General features: G+C 31.7%; 1 protein-coding gene across 2 annotated transcripts; it reads right to left on the reverse strand.

Annotated features, from left to right (window-relative positions):
* Positions 1 to 795: 795 nt before the first annotated feature.
* Positions 796 to 11,965, reverse strand: LOC127710013 (ras-related C3 botulinum toxin substrate 2-like). 2 transcript variants are annotated; one of them, XM_052215730.1, is made up of 5 exons: positions 11,918 to 11,965; positions 11,102 to 11,173; positions 7,665 to 7,782; positions 5,800 to 5,862; positions 796 to 3,789 (listed from the first exon to the last, which is right to left on the reverse strand). In XM_052215730.1, exons 2-5 carry the CDS (start codon positions 11,146 to 11,148, stop codon positions 3,502 to 3,504), a joined length of 516 nt encoding a protein of 171 aa, XP_052071690.1. In that variant the 5' UTR covers positions 11,149 to 11,173; positions 11,918 to 11,965; the 3' UTR covers positions 796 to 3,501. The 2 variants fall into 2 exon arrangements, with proteins under 2 accessions (XP_052071690.1, XP_052071691.1); XM_052215731.1 differs by lacking the exon at positions 11,918 to 11,965 and adding an exon at positions 11,556 to 11,683.
* Positions 11,966 to 17,826: the final 5,861 nt, after the last annotated feature.

A 17,826-nucleotide genomic window follows, 5' to 3' on the forward strand; every position in this document is an offset into this window, starting at 1 on the left:
ATGTTAAAAACTGTTAATAATTACTGAAAATGTGACCAAAACTGACGTTACATCACAAATAATGCGTACCTGAGGAATCATTTCTTTGTCATTATAAAGTGATGTTCCAAAAAGAAGTTATTTTGTATTGATAGCTATATCACAACTTTTTCTAAATGAAATTTGTTGTATTTTGGCTTGATTAAAAAAAAACATCAACATCTTAGGGACAATTTCCACATTTCGTGAACTTACTCCAATATGATAACTTCAAAAATGAGCATACTATTTCCCACACATTTTATATCTGATTAACAATAGGTATGGTGAAAGATTAAACAAACACGCAAAATATATTTGTTAAAACCAGAACAATAATTATAATGTCTGTAAATAATCGTTTATAACCAACGAAAATTATCAACGACATAATTATTAATACTAAACATTTATAACTCACCCATCACCGACAACAACGCATTTAACATGCCGCATTTCTAAGTTTATATTATCGACAAATAAATTTATAACTTCTGTTTGTTCCACTTAAAACATATTGTCATTTTTGATACTTTGTTTTAACGTTTAACTTGATTATAACATATATTGTAGGGCTTCCGGGATAAACTGCAAAGATTTCTGATAATACATGTACACGTACTGTTTGTTCCACTTAAAACATATTGTCATTTTGATACTTTGTTTTAACGTTTAACTTGATTATAACATATATTGTAGGGCTTCCGGGATAAACTGCAAAGATTTCTGATAATACATGTACACGTACTTCTAAATATAAGCAATTTTAACGTCAAATGATAGAGATCAATTTTATTAAAACAGGAACCAAATAAAGCCAACAGTAGTATACCGGTGTTCAAAAGTCATAAATCGATTGAGAGAAAACAAATCCGGGTTACAAACACATAGCTACAGATCAATAAATATTTGAATAAATAAATCTAAATTTTGAAGTCATATAATTTAGCCATGCGTAAGATATACCTTATTCACTATTATATCTTTTTAATGTACATGTCATATAAATATCCCTGAATTTAGATGGTACAAGGCACTTACAAAATGATTATCAAGTATCCTCAATCATTAAGGAAAGAATCTTATTATTACCACAAACTACATACATTCCACATATTTAAATTGCAGACATATTTATTATTGCGGTTATCGTTATATACATCATTTTCCTGTTGTTAGATTGTTGTTCAGGTGCAAATATTTTAACAAAATTCAGAACAAATAAACAGTTTATTGGGTCTAAAAAAGGGATAACCGAAGGAATGGACAGATAGTGTAGCTTGTAGATTGTCATCACATTTGAACTCAATTCAACGGAAATAAGTTCACAATATTTGCATTCAACATTCATAACATTGATTTTTTCGTATTTGAATTCACTTAATTTGCAAAAGTCATTATTCCATGGTTTTTCAGAACAAGCACTTCACTGACAGGTAATATCGGAAACTAACTTTTTTCAAAATATCGGACTTTTAACAGTGCTTACTTTCTGCAAATGATTTGAATAAACAAATACCCAAAATATTATAAAAATTCTATGTTTACCTTGTGAGAGTGTATATATTAAGGGGAAATAACAACTCATCACAACCGTCACATAATATTTAAATGGTGCTGTTGTACCTTTAGTTTTAAAAGCCATACTGTCGTTGTAGTTCAATAAGTTGATCATGTTGATGTGATAAAAGATGTTGATAAAAGATGCTGAGTAAATCATTAGTCTATATGAATAAAAAGAGATGGGAAGTATTCCATTTGTGGATATGAAATAAAGGAGATGACTGGTAAACATCTATGAAACAACAAGTCTCCCTTCTTACTGTTTCTGAAGCATGACCATGTGCTAGTAAATGTAACAGTTTCCGAAAATATACGTAGACTGCAAATTAATTCATGTGATTTAGTTAATGTAAATATTGTTCCGTTCTTGCCGTACATATTAACCATTCCAGATGATAACTTAATTGATTATAGACTGTATGAATTTTATAGAAATTAGGAATTTGATAAATATCTCATTAATACAAAAAAACATATCCAAAAAAAATGTCTCTAATAAAAATTATATGTTTACCTTGTGAGAGTGTTTATATTAAGGGTAAGTAACCGCTAATCACATCCGTCACATAAGATTTATATGGTGCTATTGTTCCCTTGGTTTGAAGGTAGCACGGTAGTATTTGCCATCCAGAATTTAGGTTGCTCTTTTGTGTACCCTACTTAAGTCAATGTAACTGAACAGTGTGATTGGACAAAAAATACAGTATCAACTGAACATACTTTCCCAAACTGAGGGATGAATCAGGTGTAGAAAAATATGAAATAATTTTACATACAGGTGAAAATGAATTTTTGAGAATTTTTTAAATTTTGTATTCACTGCTTGATAAATGACCTAAAAGCACTAGTGGCCTTAGGTTTTTAAAGATATAAAAAAAAGTAAACGGTCATGATACATATTCAAATTCATTTCTGAATAGTATAATGAAAGTACTTCAGTTAACTGTTTATGTAGAATTTTTTGCAGTGTTAGAAAGTGGTGAAAATTCTCAAAAGGCTATCATTATCCCTTATGGGCCAGGAAATACTACCGTGCCCCCTTAAAAGCCGTACAATAATTCTAGTTTAATAAGTTGATACAATAAAAGATGTTGATAAAAGATGTGGAGTAGTCTATGAATGAAAAGAGATATAAACAATCAAACAAGCAAACACATTTTTTATATCAGTTTATGGCTTTACGCTAGACGTATATTTAATTATAAAATTGTGATTAACTTTACAAAAAATGTCTTCTATTTTATTTATTTATCAACATTGAAACGTAATCGTGAAATATTTTCCGTCTACACGAAACAGTGCCTATTTTACGATACCAAGCCGTACATCTAAGTTTCTAGAAATACTGATCAACGTGAAAAGTTGTAAATTTTCTCTGGCGTCAAAGCTAATATTTCGCGTTTAAATGTGTCACCGGCAGATGATCATGTTGATTGTCTGATTACAGACCACTTCCACTTCCCACAACAGCAAATAATGTCTACTGTCCGTCATTTATCAGAAGTTCTAGGTTAAGGGAAATTACTTAAAAACCAATTGTACGTTTGGATAAGCTTATTTCAATAAGTTTCCAAGTAGCAAAGATTGTCTTTTTATAAATGCTTTAAATATTTTGTTGAAACTGCATGACTTTTCCAATTGCATTACTGATTCTATAAAAACTAATTTCCCTTGCCCTAGGTTTACTCCCTTAATTGGAAGATGGTCCATTGACCTAGATTTCATTTTACACGAGACACCCATCGATTATTAAGAGAACAAAGATAAACTAGTCGAAACATGTCAAAAGAAAAACAGGTCATTGCAATATATTTGTACTATCTTGTTGTGGTGTTTTGTTCTTTAATCAGGTAATAAACTTCCAATTGTATCTTTAATACTGTACACAATTAAAACATATTATATAATTCTGAGTAATTTTCACAACAAAATGCATGATCTGTGTTGTGGTTTGTGCTTAGTTGCAAATAACGCAGCCCTTGCAGCCTCCTCAAATACAGATTGAAGCCCTTCCTGAGTCATTGCAGAACATTCTATATATTTTACGGCATCTATTCGTTTTGCTAAAGATTGTCCCTCACTGAATGTTATTGGATGACTATTTTTCTCCATATGTTTTGAATTTCCTGGTCCTTGTCGAATGTCGAGTTTTGTGCCAACTAAAATAATTGGCGTTCTTGGGCAGTGGTGCCTTATTTCAGGAATCCACTGTAATGAAAAACATTGTGACTTCCATTTTTTAACCAAGAATACTAATTCATTTGTTTAAATCAATAAACATGGATTCACCTGACTTCATCATGTGATTGGACATGTGGTTATCTCTGTCCACATCCCGAGCCACGTTTTTCCAACGCTTGTTCCGTATATATTTTAATAGTTTGTCGTGTATTTGATAAATGTTGTTGATAAACTGTTCTGGATGTGTTTAGTTGTTAGAATTATAAAAAAGTAAATGCTGCAGATCTACATTGTGTATCTTGCTGTGTAAATTTCTATTTGACCGTACGTATGGAAATTATTCTAATCCAACAATGATATTTCTATTTTATTAGAACATAACCAGGTACTTTTGCAATATTTGAATAATGAGAAAAAATTGTTTTTCTCAATTTTGATGTTACTGTAATTCACAAAAATATTACTATTATGCTGCTGGGACCTTGCACATTTCTTAATTGTGAGCGAACCGAGCTTATGGATGAACGTGTTTGTGAAGAAAAAGGTAAATATAACCCTATAGGCTGCCAATTGTAAAGATAGCATGTTTCACAAACCACGCCTCCTTAGGGAATATACTTAATATTCATATATATTTTGTGTTGTTTCCATACTGGTTCCCAGATATGATCGCCATATTCATATCATAGAGACATAATTTTGGAATTTTGCCAGTATAAATTCAGTTGGATACCGGTCAAATTGAAATCCCAGGAAGACTCAAACCAAAGGGAGGGGTAGCACAAATTTTTTAGTATAACTTTTTGATGTTCGAGTCATATAAATGTTGAAAATACGGCGCACAGCCCTATGTTTTGACCTTTAAGAATAAATGGTAGTGCATGTGAAATTTACATTCCAGAATTTTATTTTCTTTCTACGAAACTTCATAGTAAAAATGGCTTAGTTTTAGCCGTAAAAAGGGTTAAAACGGGAAATTGCACTGTCTATATTTACAGAAGTGCAACTGTTATACGATGCCTTCCCAAAAGTTTACATGGTTATAAGTGCAACTATATTTTCATCATGGTTCCTCTTATGTCGCATGTGTCTTTGGATACATAACATGTTTACGTGATAAAGCGTTATGTAAAAGTGTAACTCGACACAAATCTTTTCTAAACAGGTCCAAGAACTAACATTTAAGCCAATGCCTAGTCGATATCACATTCAGTAAAAAAAAACTCATCAAAGGTTACATGAATGTGAAAAGTTAAATCTGACTTATTTCTTTAAAAAGTGTGTGTGTTGTCACAGCATTTCTGAAAGTAGTTATTGTATACCTCTATATATCACTTCCGGTTCTTATAATCCATGGCTTCCAAATATTCTGATCTGAGCGTTCCTAATGAAGGTTTATCCAGAAAGGCGCTTCAGACGCATGAAATTTATAGAGTTTTTTTTTTTAAATTTTTATGAATGTATATCAGAGTGAAAATAATTTTTCGTCGATCTTTCGCAAAAACAGCAAAACATTACATTTTTAGGAAGTTGCATATAAAATACTGTAGCTTAATAATGATTTTTAAAATTTTAATTCTCTATTAACCGTTTACAAATTCTGCACGCTATTTAAAGCTATATGCAACACGGTATCAATAATTAAATAGATCTACATAGCACAACACACACTAACATCTATATTCGATCATTTTATTTTGTACAAAACTGGCGAAAAAGTGTTCACTGAGAATACGAATGATTACATCTCCCGTGAAATTAGTCTGAGGTTCAATTATTTGTCAATAAAATTGGTTTGTGTATCGCATAAAACCAAGAGCTAGAAAAAGAAAAAGCACATTAATTCCCCGTTTTCTCCTTTTGCAGAAATATGACAGTCCATGTATTGCAATTAAAATAAATCAGAAAAAAACTTAATAGATTAAATAGGGGAAGGTATTACAGACGGATGAACTGACCAAACGAACGGACACAATGATCACAAGACACCTTGTCTTCGCTTAGTTGGGATTAACAAAAGTATCTGTTATTACTTACTTTGTAAAGTATGTTATCAAAACTTGATCGATAAACTAGTGAAAAACAAGCAAGGAATACATCCTAAAAATAGAAGAATAGTTATGAAGAGATATTTTTTAAACTGTTTTTAGGTTCACCTGTATATGAACATAATAGTCATGTTCATGTTTCATCTAAATTCCACTTGATCATGTATTTCAGGTGATGTTTGCATGGTAGAATGAGATGATTAACATATTAACGTTTGCGGATGTTCAATTAAAAATCCACGAAGCTTATTGATTTTTTTTGTGATCGCTATGAATACCACTCATCAGTTAATGTAGTGCATCAAGTTCTATTTATCTTTAGCAATAAGGTAAGGATCATTTATCTTTTGTTTGCGGATTTTTTAAAAATAAATTGTTGAATTCTTAACTCTTTGAATAAGATTTTTTTAAAGTTTGATAGGGAGGTAAAACATGGTTTTTAAAGTTGAAAAGTGTCAACAACAAAAGATAATGAACGCGTCATTCATTTAAAACATTATGTTTGCGTATGTTCTCGAAAAAAAGAGTGTATACAATTAAAGTTGAGAAAAATGTTTGGCTGCAAAAATAGGATTTGTTTGTCACTGAATGTCAAAATAAAAACAAGATAGACAGTTCTTTAAAAATATAAAATAAACCCACCAAGATTGTTACAATTACACGAATGAGACTTAGATGAGTTGGTGGAGACATGCTTGTTCATTAATTACGAAGTGAATAAATGGTTATTTAAACTGATGTCACGGTGTTGAAAGTGTCACAGACGACATAATGATTGACCGTCTGAAATATGTGTTTAGTTGGTGACCATGGATAAAATCTGTTTGTTGTTCGTACACCACAGTCTTCCTTTTGTTATTGATGGCATCACATAATGCAACATCTCGCCAAGTTGCGGTACGTCAGTAGGGACTAAAATATTCGCATATTTCCCCAAGAGCATTCGACTACACTTACTGTGTTTTGAAGTGTTTGTGTCTCGCTATTATTTGTTTTGTTTTCTCTGTTAAACGTTGGAGGCTCTATGTCTTTTGTCTTTTTTCTTTTGACAGTGCGTTGTCTTTTTTTCTTTCGACAATGAGTTGCTTTTTTTTCTTTTGACAATGCGTTGTCGTTTTTTTCTTTTGACAATGCGTTGTTTTTTTTTGTTTTGATAATGCGTTGTCGTTTTTTGTTTTGACAATGCGTTGTTTTTTTTTGTTTTGATAATGCGTTGTCGTTTTTTGTTTTGACAGTGCGTTGTCTTTTTTTCGTTTGACAATGCGTTGTCTTTTTTAATTGTGGTTTTTGATTGCCTATTTAGTATCTTTTTTCAAATTATTTAAGGTTTTTCTATTAAAACGTATTATTTTATTGGTTGCAATGCATTACCGTGATTTCCCAGTGAAATAAAAACCGATAATCACATGTGAAATAAACTCGGTTATTTCACTCCTCTGACGTCATACAAGGTGTTGTCAAGACGTTGTCGATGACGTCGCATCAAAGCAAATAGTGAATGCGTAGAAAAAAGATATAGTTCCTTTTATTTCTACTTTAATTCCATTACAAAGCCAATTGTCAATGTAATAAAAAAAAATAACTAATCAAAGAATTCAAATATCGAAAAAAAACTCGTGAAGGAACAACACTGATAATTTAATCATGCGCTACGCGCATTCGTGAATTACGGTCACTCGTTGAATATTTTCTTTATTTGAGTTCTTCGATTAGTTATTCTATAAATCCACAAAATAACAAACGCAGATTGTGATCCGAATTATCACACGTCATACCACCGGTCTTGTTTGTATATCCCCATTCACTAGAACTTTTTCATTCGAACGAAAAATCTAGACAGACCAGAAAACTTACCGTTTGTGGATATGACAATGGACGGAATCGATCGTAAGTTTCTTGGCCTGCTGTATCCCATAATCCTAACCCTACATAAATGTCATCCACCTTTACAGTTGTTTCATAATTATCGAATCTAAAACAAATATAATTAATATACATTTTCACTTTCATGTAAAAATAAAAAAATGTGGTATTGTTGCCAATGAGAAAAATTTCCACCAGAAATCAAATGATGTAGATGTTAGCAACTATATGTCACAGTACAGACTTTAACGACGAGTAAAAACTCATACCAAATAGCAAGCAATTAAGCATCCGGACATGACATATGTGAAACAATACAAATGAAAAAAAAATAATGTTACCATTTAACAAAAGTTTTAAAAAAATAAAATAATATTCCAAATATATAAAGTTGCAATGAAATTCAGAAGTTTGTATATTTTTGAAAAGTTGCTGAATTTCAACTTTGCACTTGAACTTGTCTCAGTAAAGAGTCGTCATTCACATGTGTGCGCATGTCATGTATTTTTACAAGCACAGTTAGAATTACTAAACGAATGTACACAACTTTACAACATGTTTTATGCTTCAGAGGAGGATAAATGTTTACGATTACCTATAAACAATAGTAAAATTTTCCACTGTTGCCCTGAAATTGTTTTTGATTTTTGACAGAATATGGCATTAGGTACAAGAGCGGATTTTGGCCTAGTCTACAAATACTAAAAATCCTCGATTTTGTTAGATCGTCATTTTCTCTTATTTTAGCCCATCGACAACATTAGAAGTTATTTAATTTGGTTTCTATAACTCAAGAATCGGGAATGTTAAAATAGCTTCCTTTTGTTTGATGTGAAGCTACCTGATTGTGCAAATGCTACAGGTTTGTACATGCGATATCAACCATTAAAAGATGTACAGTTTTTGTACTCTTCCCAAATAAATTTGTATGTGAACCGCCAATGGAAAAAATATATATCCCATGATGTAAATAACATTTGAGATTTGAATGCTGTTGTTATGTTAACATTAGCTATACTGTATGCTAACAGCTTTGAAACCTAGGATATATACCGCAGTAATTAAATTCAGTGGTAGGTTTTATCATCTCATGGCCTCGAGCATCCACGAAGAGACATTTATTGTCGAAATGCACATCTGATGCAGAAAAATGGGTACCGTTAATGTTATTACTACCACTGGGTCGATGGCTTTGCAGGTGGACTGTTTGTCTCCACGGGTTTCACATGCCCAGTAGCCAGTACTTCGGTACTGCCATGCAAATACGGATTTTGTCATAGTTAAAATTTAGCAAAGTTTAGCTAGCTATCAAACCAGGTTTAATCCACCATTTGACAAGGGACTTTCCGTTTTGGATTTTCCTTGGAGTTTGGTATTTTTGTTATTTTACTTTTTGTTGTTATACAATTTTGGAAATTATGTTTACATTTGTTATTTCGGGGAAGTTATTAGCTTGCAATGTGGTATGTGTTTTCTTATTGTTGAAGGCCGTACGGTGACCAATATTTGCTGTGTCCTACCTGATTTGGTTTCTGATTGAAAGTCACTGGCAATCACATATTTTTTTATCTTTTAGTGCTACCAGCATCAACAGTGGTTAGGTTAAACCGGATTTTTTTTACATGTTCTTGTACCTGTAAACATTCCCTTTTGCCTATTGCATTGTATTTAGACCATAGGATGATAAACATTTTGAAACAAAATGTTTTACATTAATGACGAAGACATACTATAAATTGATAAAAATACTGCATTCGCTGATTGTTGATAGAAAATTGTGGCTGATAATTAACTTCTGAGTTTTGGATGATGATGATAATGGATGGCAGCTTAACATCCAGCGGCAAATGAATATGCTCGGGTTTTGGTGACGAAGATTGCCGATCGTTACATTGATGAACAAACAACGCAGAATCAAAGACAACGTGAAAAATAAGTGAGAAAATAGATCGAGCGATTTTTTTTCTTTCTTATTTCCTATTATTATTTCCATTTGTTAATTGATTTTGTCATAAAAGTTGTTAAATGAATTGGTGTAAAAATGTTTCTTTCAGAATAAATGAATACATTCTAACTTTCACGTTTGTTAATCTGTTTTCACTCGCTCTTGCACAGTGTGGTTGCCGAAGTTTCAACGACAGGTCTCGTGGTTGAGATTACTGAATACATTAAAACCGTCGGTAAACTAGAGTACAGGAAAACAATAATTCAATACAGTACATGGAACAGTGTTTCATAGTAAACCTTAGCCATTGACAAGTATATAAATAAAGGCAATAGTAGTATACCGCTGTTCAATAGTCATAAATCGATTAAGCGAAAACAAATCCGGGTCACAAACCAAAACACATCAACTTTAAGAGGAGAACAACGGAACAACAGAAACACTAAACTGCAACAAAAACAAACGCCAACATACATAGAAACGGACTATTTGGTAACAACTGCCATATTCCTGACTTGGTACAGGACATTGTAAGAAAAAATGATGGGTTGAACCTGGTTTTATGGCTAGCTAAACCTCCCGCTTATATGGCAATGTTAAAAAGACCGCTAAAATGACAACATTACTTGACAGGAATACAGTACAAATAAACGCATGAACACTCAGGACAGAGAAACACATAATTAAAGAATATAATAGTACATTACAACGTGTGAACCACAGAATAACAACGGACACCTCCCATGAATCATCGACAGCACACCAGGAAACCACAAACATATTATAAACTAGGCGTAACACGAATGTATCAACGCCACAAAAAGTGACGTATTTTTTGTGACGTTTATATTATCAAAGGTAAATTTCTAAAAATATAATAGATTTATTTTATTGTAGACACATACAAGAATATAAGATGAGTTTGTAATTGTGTTATTTTATGTATTTGCTAACCATGTTTGAACATATTCAACACTTTTTTAATTTGAAGTATTGTGATTGTAAGGTTTTGAGTCAAATGCACTTCAATAGTTTGAGAGAAACAGATCTGATTACATGCACAGGAAATCAATTAACGTATTTCCGAAATTTTTTTTTATATAGATCAATCATTGACGGGCAACTTACTGTGGTACAAACATACTCATGATATCATCTACTGCAAAATACAACACAGAAGATACCTTACTTTTTGAAGAAATTAACGCTTCAACAATATATTGTAAAAGCGAGTTAATTTTTGATTATTTTCTTCGTGCACATTGTTTTCTTTTAGAACTAGTTTTTCACCCTTTATATTTTTCTTGTTATATAAACAAACAATCATGTATTTCGGCTTTTTGAGGACGAATGAATGTGCTTATTTTGAAAAAATATTTATGATATGGGTGCGAGCAAAAGCAAAGAAATCCAAATTCAATCAACAAGGCCTTTGTTCAACAAATACATGTACAATCGATAATAAAAATGAATGGGTGCTTACATTGTTGGAATATATTTTTCGTCGAAACCATTACTGGAATAAACCATCAACAAGCATGTTTTCCCAACAAAGCTGTAAGAGAAAAAGGTGTTTTGATTATGAGCATAAATTGGAGAAGGATCGACATGAGAGTATATACTTTGAGTATGGAAAACCTTTACAAACATGGATGAAAAGATGTTCGATCTTGATTTTTATTTTTTTTCGAAATATTTACATCTTTTATAAAATAACATAAAAGAGCATTTAACAGACAAATTTATATTTGAAAAAAAACATATTATTTCCTTTACATTTGTTTATCTGATTGTCTAAATGTTTGACGAAAGGTTAAACAAACATGCAAACTGTATTTGTTAAAACTATAAAAACGTTTATTACATCTGTATATAACCGGTTTATGAACAGCAAGAATTATCAAACATACAACTATAAATAGCAAATATTAACTCACCCATCACCAACAACAACACATTTAACATGCTGCATTTTCAAGTTTAAATTATAGAGTAACAAAAAAAGAATAACAAAAATACTGAACTTCAAGGCAAATTCAAAAAGAGGAAGTATATCTGTTCCACGTCAAATTTATTGTCATTTTGCGTACTTTGTTTTAACTTGAAAGTAACATATATTGTAGATCTTCCGGGATTCACTACAAAGATTGCTGATAATACATGCACACATACATCGTTAAACGTGAAATTAAAGAGATCGATTTGATAAAAGCAGGAACAAAACATAGATAAAGATAAATATTTTGAAAAATAAATCTAAATTTTGAAGTCATATAATTTAGCCATGCGTAGGAGGTACCTTTTTCACTATTATATCTTTTAAATGTACATGTCATATAAATATCCCTGAAATTAGATAATACAAGGCCATATCAAAATGAATATCAAGTATCCCCTATCATTAAGGAAAGAATCTTATTATTACCCCGGGCTACATAAATTGCACATATTTAAAATGCAGACAGACTTATTATTGCGTTTATCGTTATATTCATCATTTCCCTGTTGTTGGATTGTTGTTCAGTTACAAATAATTAAACCAAATTCAGAACAAATAAACCAAATAAACCCAGTTGATTGGATCTGACAAACAGATTACCGAAGGAATGGGCAGACAGTGTTGATTGTAGTTTGCAATCATATTTGACCTCAATTCAATGGAAATAAATTCACAATAATTGCTTTCAACATTCATGACATTGATTTCATAGTTGAAAACACTAAATTATCCATGTAATCAAAGACATTATTATTAATAGCAAACATTTACTCACCCATCACCGACAACAACGCATTTAACATGCTGCATTTCTAAGTTGATATTATATAAACACACTTAAAATATATATTGTCATCTTCGATACTTTGTTTTAACTTTTAACTTGATGATAACATATATTGTAGGTCTTCCAGGATTCACTACAAAAGATTGCTAATAATACATGTACACGTACTTCTAAATATAAGCAAGTTTATTTGAAATGAAAGAGATCAATTTTATTAAAACAGGAACTAAACGTAGTTATAGATAAATATTTTTTGAATAAATAAATCAATATTTTGAAGTCATATGATTTAGTCATGCGTTGAAGATACCTTTTTTTCACTATTATACCTTTTTAATGTACATGTCATATAACTATCCCTGAAATTAGGTAGTTAAAGGTCATAACAAAATGATTATTAAGTATCCCCTATCATTAAGGACAGAATGTTTCATTAATACCCCACGCTACAAACAATCCACATATTTAAAGTGTAGACAGATTTATTATTGCATTTATCATTATATTCATAATTTCCTTGTTATTGGAGTTTTTCCGTTACAAGTATTTAAACTAAATTCAAAACAAATAAACCGACAAACAGTTGACTGGATCTGACAAAGGGAATTCGGAAGGAATGGGAAGATAGTGTAGATTGTAGATTGTCTTCACATTTGACCTCAATTCAACGGAAATACATTTACAATAATCGCATTCAACATTCATGACATTGATTTCATAAATGTATTGACTTAATTTGCTACAGGAAATATTCCATGTTTTTTCAGAACAAGCATTTCATTGACGGTTAATATCAGAAACTTACTTTTCAAGGTTTTGGACTTTTAACAAATTCTTTCTACAAATGGTTTAAATAAACCAATACCCAAAATGTAAGTTTAACTGTACAAAATGTCTCTAATAAACATGTGCCTTATGAGAGTGTGTGTACTAAGGAAAAATAGCCGCTAATCACAACTGTCACCCAAGATGTATATGGTGTTGTTGTTCCCTTTGTTTTAAAGTCCGTACTGTAAATTCTAGTTCAATAAGTTGAAAATTCGTTTGATGTGGTGGAGCTTTTGATATTGCCATTTGTTAAGGGACTTTTTGTTTTGAGTTTTCCTTGGAGTTCGGTATTTTTTTTTCTTCTATGAATCAGCAAGTCTACCTACTTCCTGTTTCTGAAACATGACCATGTGCGAGTGACTATAACAGTTTCTTTAAACTTTAAAAAAAGTGGGGGTATATTGTATTACCTCTCTCTGTCCGTCCATCCATCCGTCCGTCCATCCATCAATCCGTCAGTCCATCAGTCTGTCCATCCGTCTTTCTCAAGAAATACAATACAAGTATTTCTGAAATTTGGTTTCAGGGTTTATATAAGTCAGTTATACCATGTGATGCGTTTTCAGATTGATCACTCAACAACTTCCTGTTTATCGTCAAGTATTGGGGCTAGGGGTATCATCAGTGAGCAGTAGCTCACACTTTTACTTGTTTCATTTTTTTCAAAGGTTTAGATTTTGGCGTTTTCTTGTTATACAGAATAACAATTCCAGTTGACGTCTAAATTGATTCTAGACTGTATGAATCTTATAGAAATTAGGGATATGATAAACATCTCATAAATACAACCAAACAATCATATTCAAAACAAACAAACAATTAAAAGCCAGATCTGACCTATAAAACTTACCATGTGATAAGCAATTAAGCATATTTGGAATGAGGGGTGGAGCTAAGTTATAAATATCACACACATCATCTGTTGACATAACAACACATGGCTAAACTCAGTTTTATCAGTGGCAATAATACAAGGTTATACAGTATAAAATTCCAATCAATGAAATAGACAAGGAATAAGTTTTTAAATTTACCTTTTAATTATTCTGAATATTAGACTTCAGTGAAAGAAAATAATAAATAAATCAAGTACAATTACATATCAACTCCAACTCTGTAAATTGTAATTAATTATTGTTCCCTTTCCCTTTATTTTGTCTTTTCTTTTTGTATATATCGTTAATATAGCGAGACCAGATTTTATCTCTAAATTTATACGTTGCTTTTTTGTAGTTTTTCTTTCCCTTTTTACTCCGTGGTCTCCTATGATCATTGAGATGGGACACTGATGTATAATCACGATCAACGTTTTCGTTCCAATGACACACGGCTAAGCTATTCCTTGCATTGTACTGTAAATCCCCAAAAGAAATTCTCTTATTTTGATAAATGTTTATTACATTATTAAAACTTTCAAAATAAAAAGTGTCTCTGCCAAGAGTGTAGTCATTTGCATATTTGTAAATATTCGATCCGAGGATAGCATTCACAAGTAGTTTTTTAGCTACTGGATCCGAAATCACTATCCGCGAAGGTTCATAATTAGTATCTTTCTGGCATCTAGAACTTTCAATACAACCAGTATGGATATTTTTGTAATGGTCTACAATATTCAACAAGGACGATTTCAACATTTCTTTCTGTTGGTTACAATTTCTCATGCACCAATGTACGTGTGTTGCCACTGGCTCTACTTTATCATGTTTATCACTCAACTGAAAAGACCACGTTTTGCCTTTAGAATATTGAGGCCCGGATGAAATCTTTTTCATTGCTGTTTTCATTGCCTTCACACAATGCCAAGCATCATTTTGGTTGAGCGTTTCAGTTTCTTCTCGGATGTATTTGTTTATTGACAAATTTCTATCGTGGCCATGAACACCGACTCGTACATCTTTATCCTTCATGTACTGGTAAATACGCACGGTTCCAACTTTTGCATGGCGCTGGGAAACGATATCATGAGCCTTTGTATTATGCTCACATTTTAAAACTTTGTGAGTTTTTTCTCCAATTGCTACAACACTGGTGTCTTTCGCATTTTTCCTCCATCCATGGCGTGCATCGGACATAATGTCTATTGAGTCAAGGTATTCATTTGAAGCAATTTCCTCTAATAAGGCAGTGTCAATACATTCATTATATTCCTCTTGTATATGTTGTTGGTGTTTATTGAAGAAGCTTGTTCTCTTTTCCTCATTTAACATGCCTATTCCGGAACCACTAACAAATCGTTTGTAGTCCGAAGGAAGTATACCACTGCATACAATACCATGGTTTACCCTGCTGTTTATTAGATACTCCTTTGGTGGTAAATAAGCAGTCGACGACCAAAACAAAACATGTGGTGTCTCCTTGTTTCCACATTTCAAATTGGTTTTAACTACATGTCCCTTTTGAATAAGTCTATTAGTACACAGGTAATGACTGCACTGCCTTGCATGCCATTCTATAACTTGAATGCAACGGCGAAATGAATCCTCAGCAATAAAGAAAATTTATGGTTAACATCAGTCTTCTTGGTCCTAATATATGTGCTTGGACACATTGCTGGCCCAGGATTTTCATCTTCATTGTAAAACCATTTTTCAAACAAAGCTTCAAGTACTTGTAAGTTTCCCATGGGCCTATTGTATTTCTTTGTAAGTTCATTTCGAATTTTAGTTAGTTTATCAAAAATGATATTTTTCTTTTCCTCACTTCCAGAAAGTTCAATTCTGAAATTAGGAGTTCTTTTGCAAATGTTCTGCTCATTCTCTGACATTTTCTCTTTGTTTCTTTATGAATACGTTGTGATGTATATAAATTATACAAATGAAATGGATACATGAAATGAGACCTAAGACATTCTTCCAGGAATATTCCATGAAATGGAATAGGGGAATTTGAATTTTTTCTTTTTATTTCATTATAGTAATATATTTGGCATAAATCATTAAAACATACTTTTTTAATGTTCATTATAAATGAATATACTTTTTTATTTTATTTAGTCATCTTCTTTTTTAATTTGAAAATCTTTAACCAACTGTTGCTAATTCCCCCCTACTTGACAGTTCCACACTAAAAGTCAGCAGGTGTATTATGATGCTGTGGAATGTTCCCGCCAAATATTTCTGATAGTAAGAAAAATATATGTATGTGTAATATAATAACTGAGGCTTACTTAAAGGTTATCATTTTAATTGAATAATATATTTAATTAATTTAGTAAATTTAGAAAAGATAAACATGTTTTATGTAAAGGGAAATTTATCAGCAAAATAAATTGTGATAAAAAGCAGAATTTCTTTGACAATTTATTCTCAAATAAAATACTTGTCCCAAGTTTACCCTAACTACTGAGTGTTCATTAAGATAAAGAGTCAGAGAGTGACATATATTTAAAAATAAAAAGGAGGAGACAGTAAATAATTCAAGATCTGTTTTGTCATTAGAAGTTACACAAGAGCAGAGGGAGGCAATTTATCATTTGTTTGCACACAATGATTGGGAATTTAAAGACATATCTGGTGAAAATGCTAGTGTTGAGGAAAATGAGCCAAATGAAGGAGTTTTCTTCATTGCACAAGATGAAAACTCAGAGGAATGTCCCAATTGTTTATGCCGGCCATGCATAACAAATGAAAGGAACAGACAGTTGTGGTGGGAAAATGAAAATCACCCTGAACATGAACGGAATGCATATTTGAGAAAAGACAAGTATAAACGTTTTTGGACCAATTTGTTACATAGGGGAGTTTGGAAAGACCCTAGGTACTTATTGCGAAAGAGAGAGGCACTAAGAAGAGATCCTAGAAGACATAAATGTGTATATCATTGCAGATATTTAATGCCTAAATGTGTGCTTGAGCTAGTGAGGCAGTGGTTTCCAAACTTACCAGAACAACAATACATGGGTCACATGTGGGAATAATAACTCAGAAACATAAGTGCTGATTAGAAATATATTTAATTGACATGATGAATCATTTGGTGTTTGTAAATTGGATGCCAATAGTTCTCCTGCCTCTAAGGTAAGCTGATTTGTTATCAGCATGCTGATATGCAGGAAAGCATGGTATTTCCTACTTCCTGTGTAAACAATAACAATAAAAGCTCCGCCTTCATCTGTCAGTCTAGGAAATTCAAAATTTGAAAATCTTGCCCCTTGAGTATTTACAACCTTGATATTTCTTCAAATACAAGTTATTTTTCAGCAATTTTTTGTGAATAGGTGTGTTGTTGTTGTTCCTCATTGAGTGCTAAATTTCATGTGAATAAAAAAAATTGTTGAAAGTAATATTTGAAAAAATGTGCTCTAATTTTGAAAACTGGAAGAAAACCTAAGAAACCATGATATTTTTCATTGGCAGCTATTTATATACCCCAAGTCCGGTCTTTAAACATATGATAACAAATAAGAAGCATACAAGTTACTGATATCAGTTGATGGTATTAAGCTAGAGGTATATTTGATCATAGGATTGTAATTAACTTACATGTCTTCATTTCATTTTTTATTTAAACAACATTAAAATGTAACCGGTGAATATTTTTCGTCTAAACGATTTAGTGCCTGTTTTACGTATTTTACCAAGCTTAATTTCTAAAA

The sequence above is a fragment of the Mytilus californianus genome, unplaced genomic scaffold, assembly GCF_021869535.1.
Source record: "Mytilus californianus isolate M0D057914Y unplaced genomic scaffold, xbMytCali1.0.p SCAF_7, whole genome shotgun sequence".
NCBI lineage: Eukaryota > Metazoa > Mollusca > Bivalvia > Mytilida > Mytilidae > Mytilus > Mytilus californianus.

Excerpts from the sequence above, each read along its gene's own strand:
- LOC127710013 (XM_052215731.1), bottom strand. The coding sequence starts at position 11,590 with ATGCAGCATGTTAAATGTGTTGTTGTTGGTGATGG. Across the intron at positions 7,783-11,101 it reads GAAAAATATATTCCAACAAT|ATTCGATAATTATGAAACAA; the intron begins GTAAGCACCCAT and ends TATTTGTTTTAG. Across the intron at positions 5,863-7,664 it reads CATTGTCATATCCACAAACG|GATGTATTCCTTGCTTGTTT; the intron begins GTAAGTTTTCTG and ends TTCTATTTTTAG.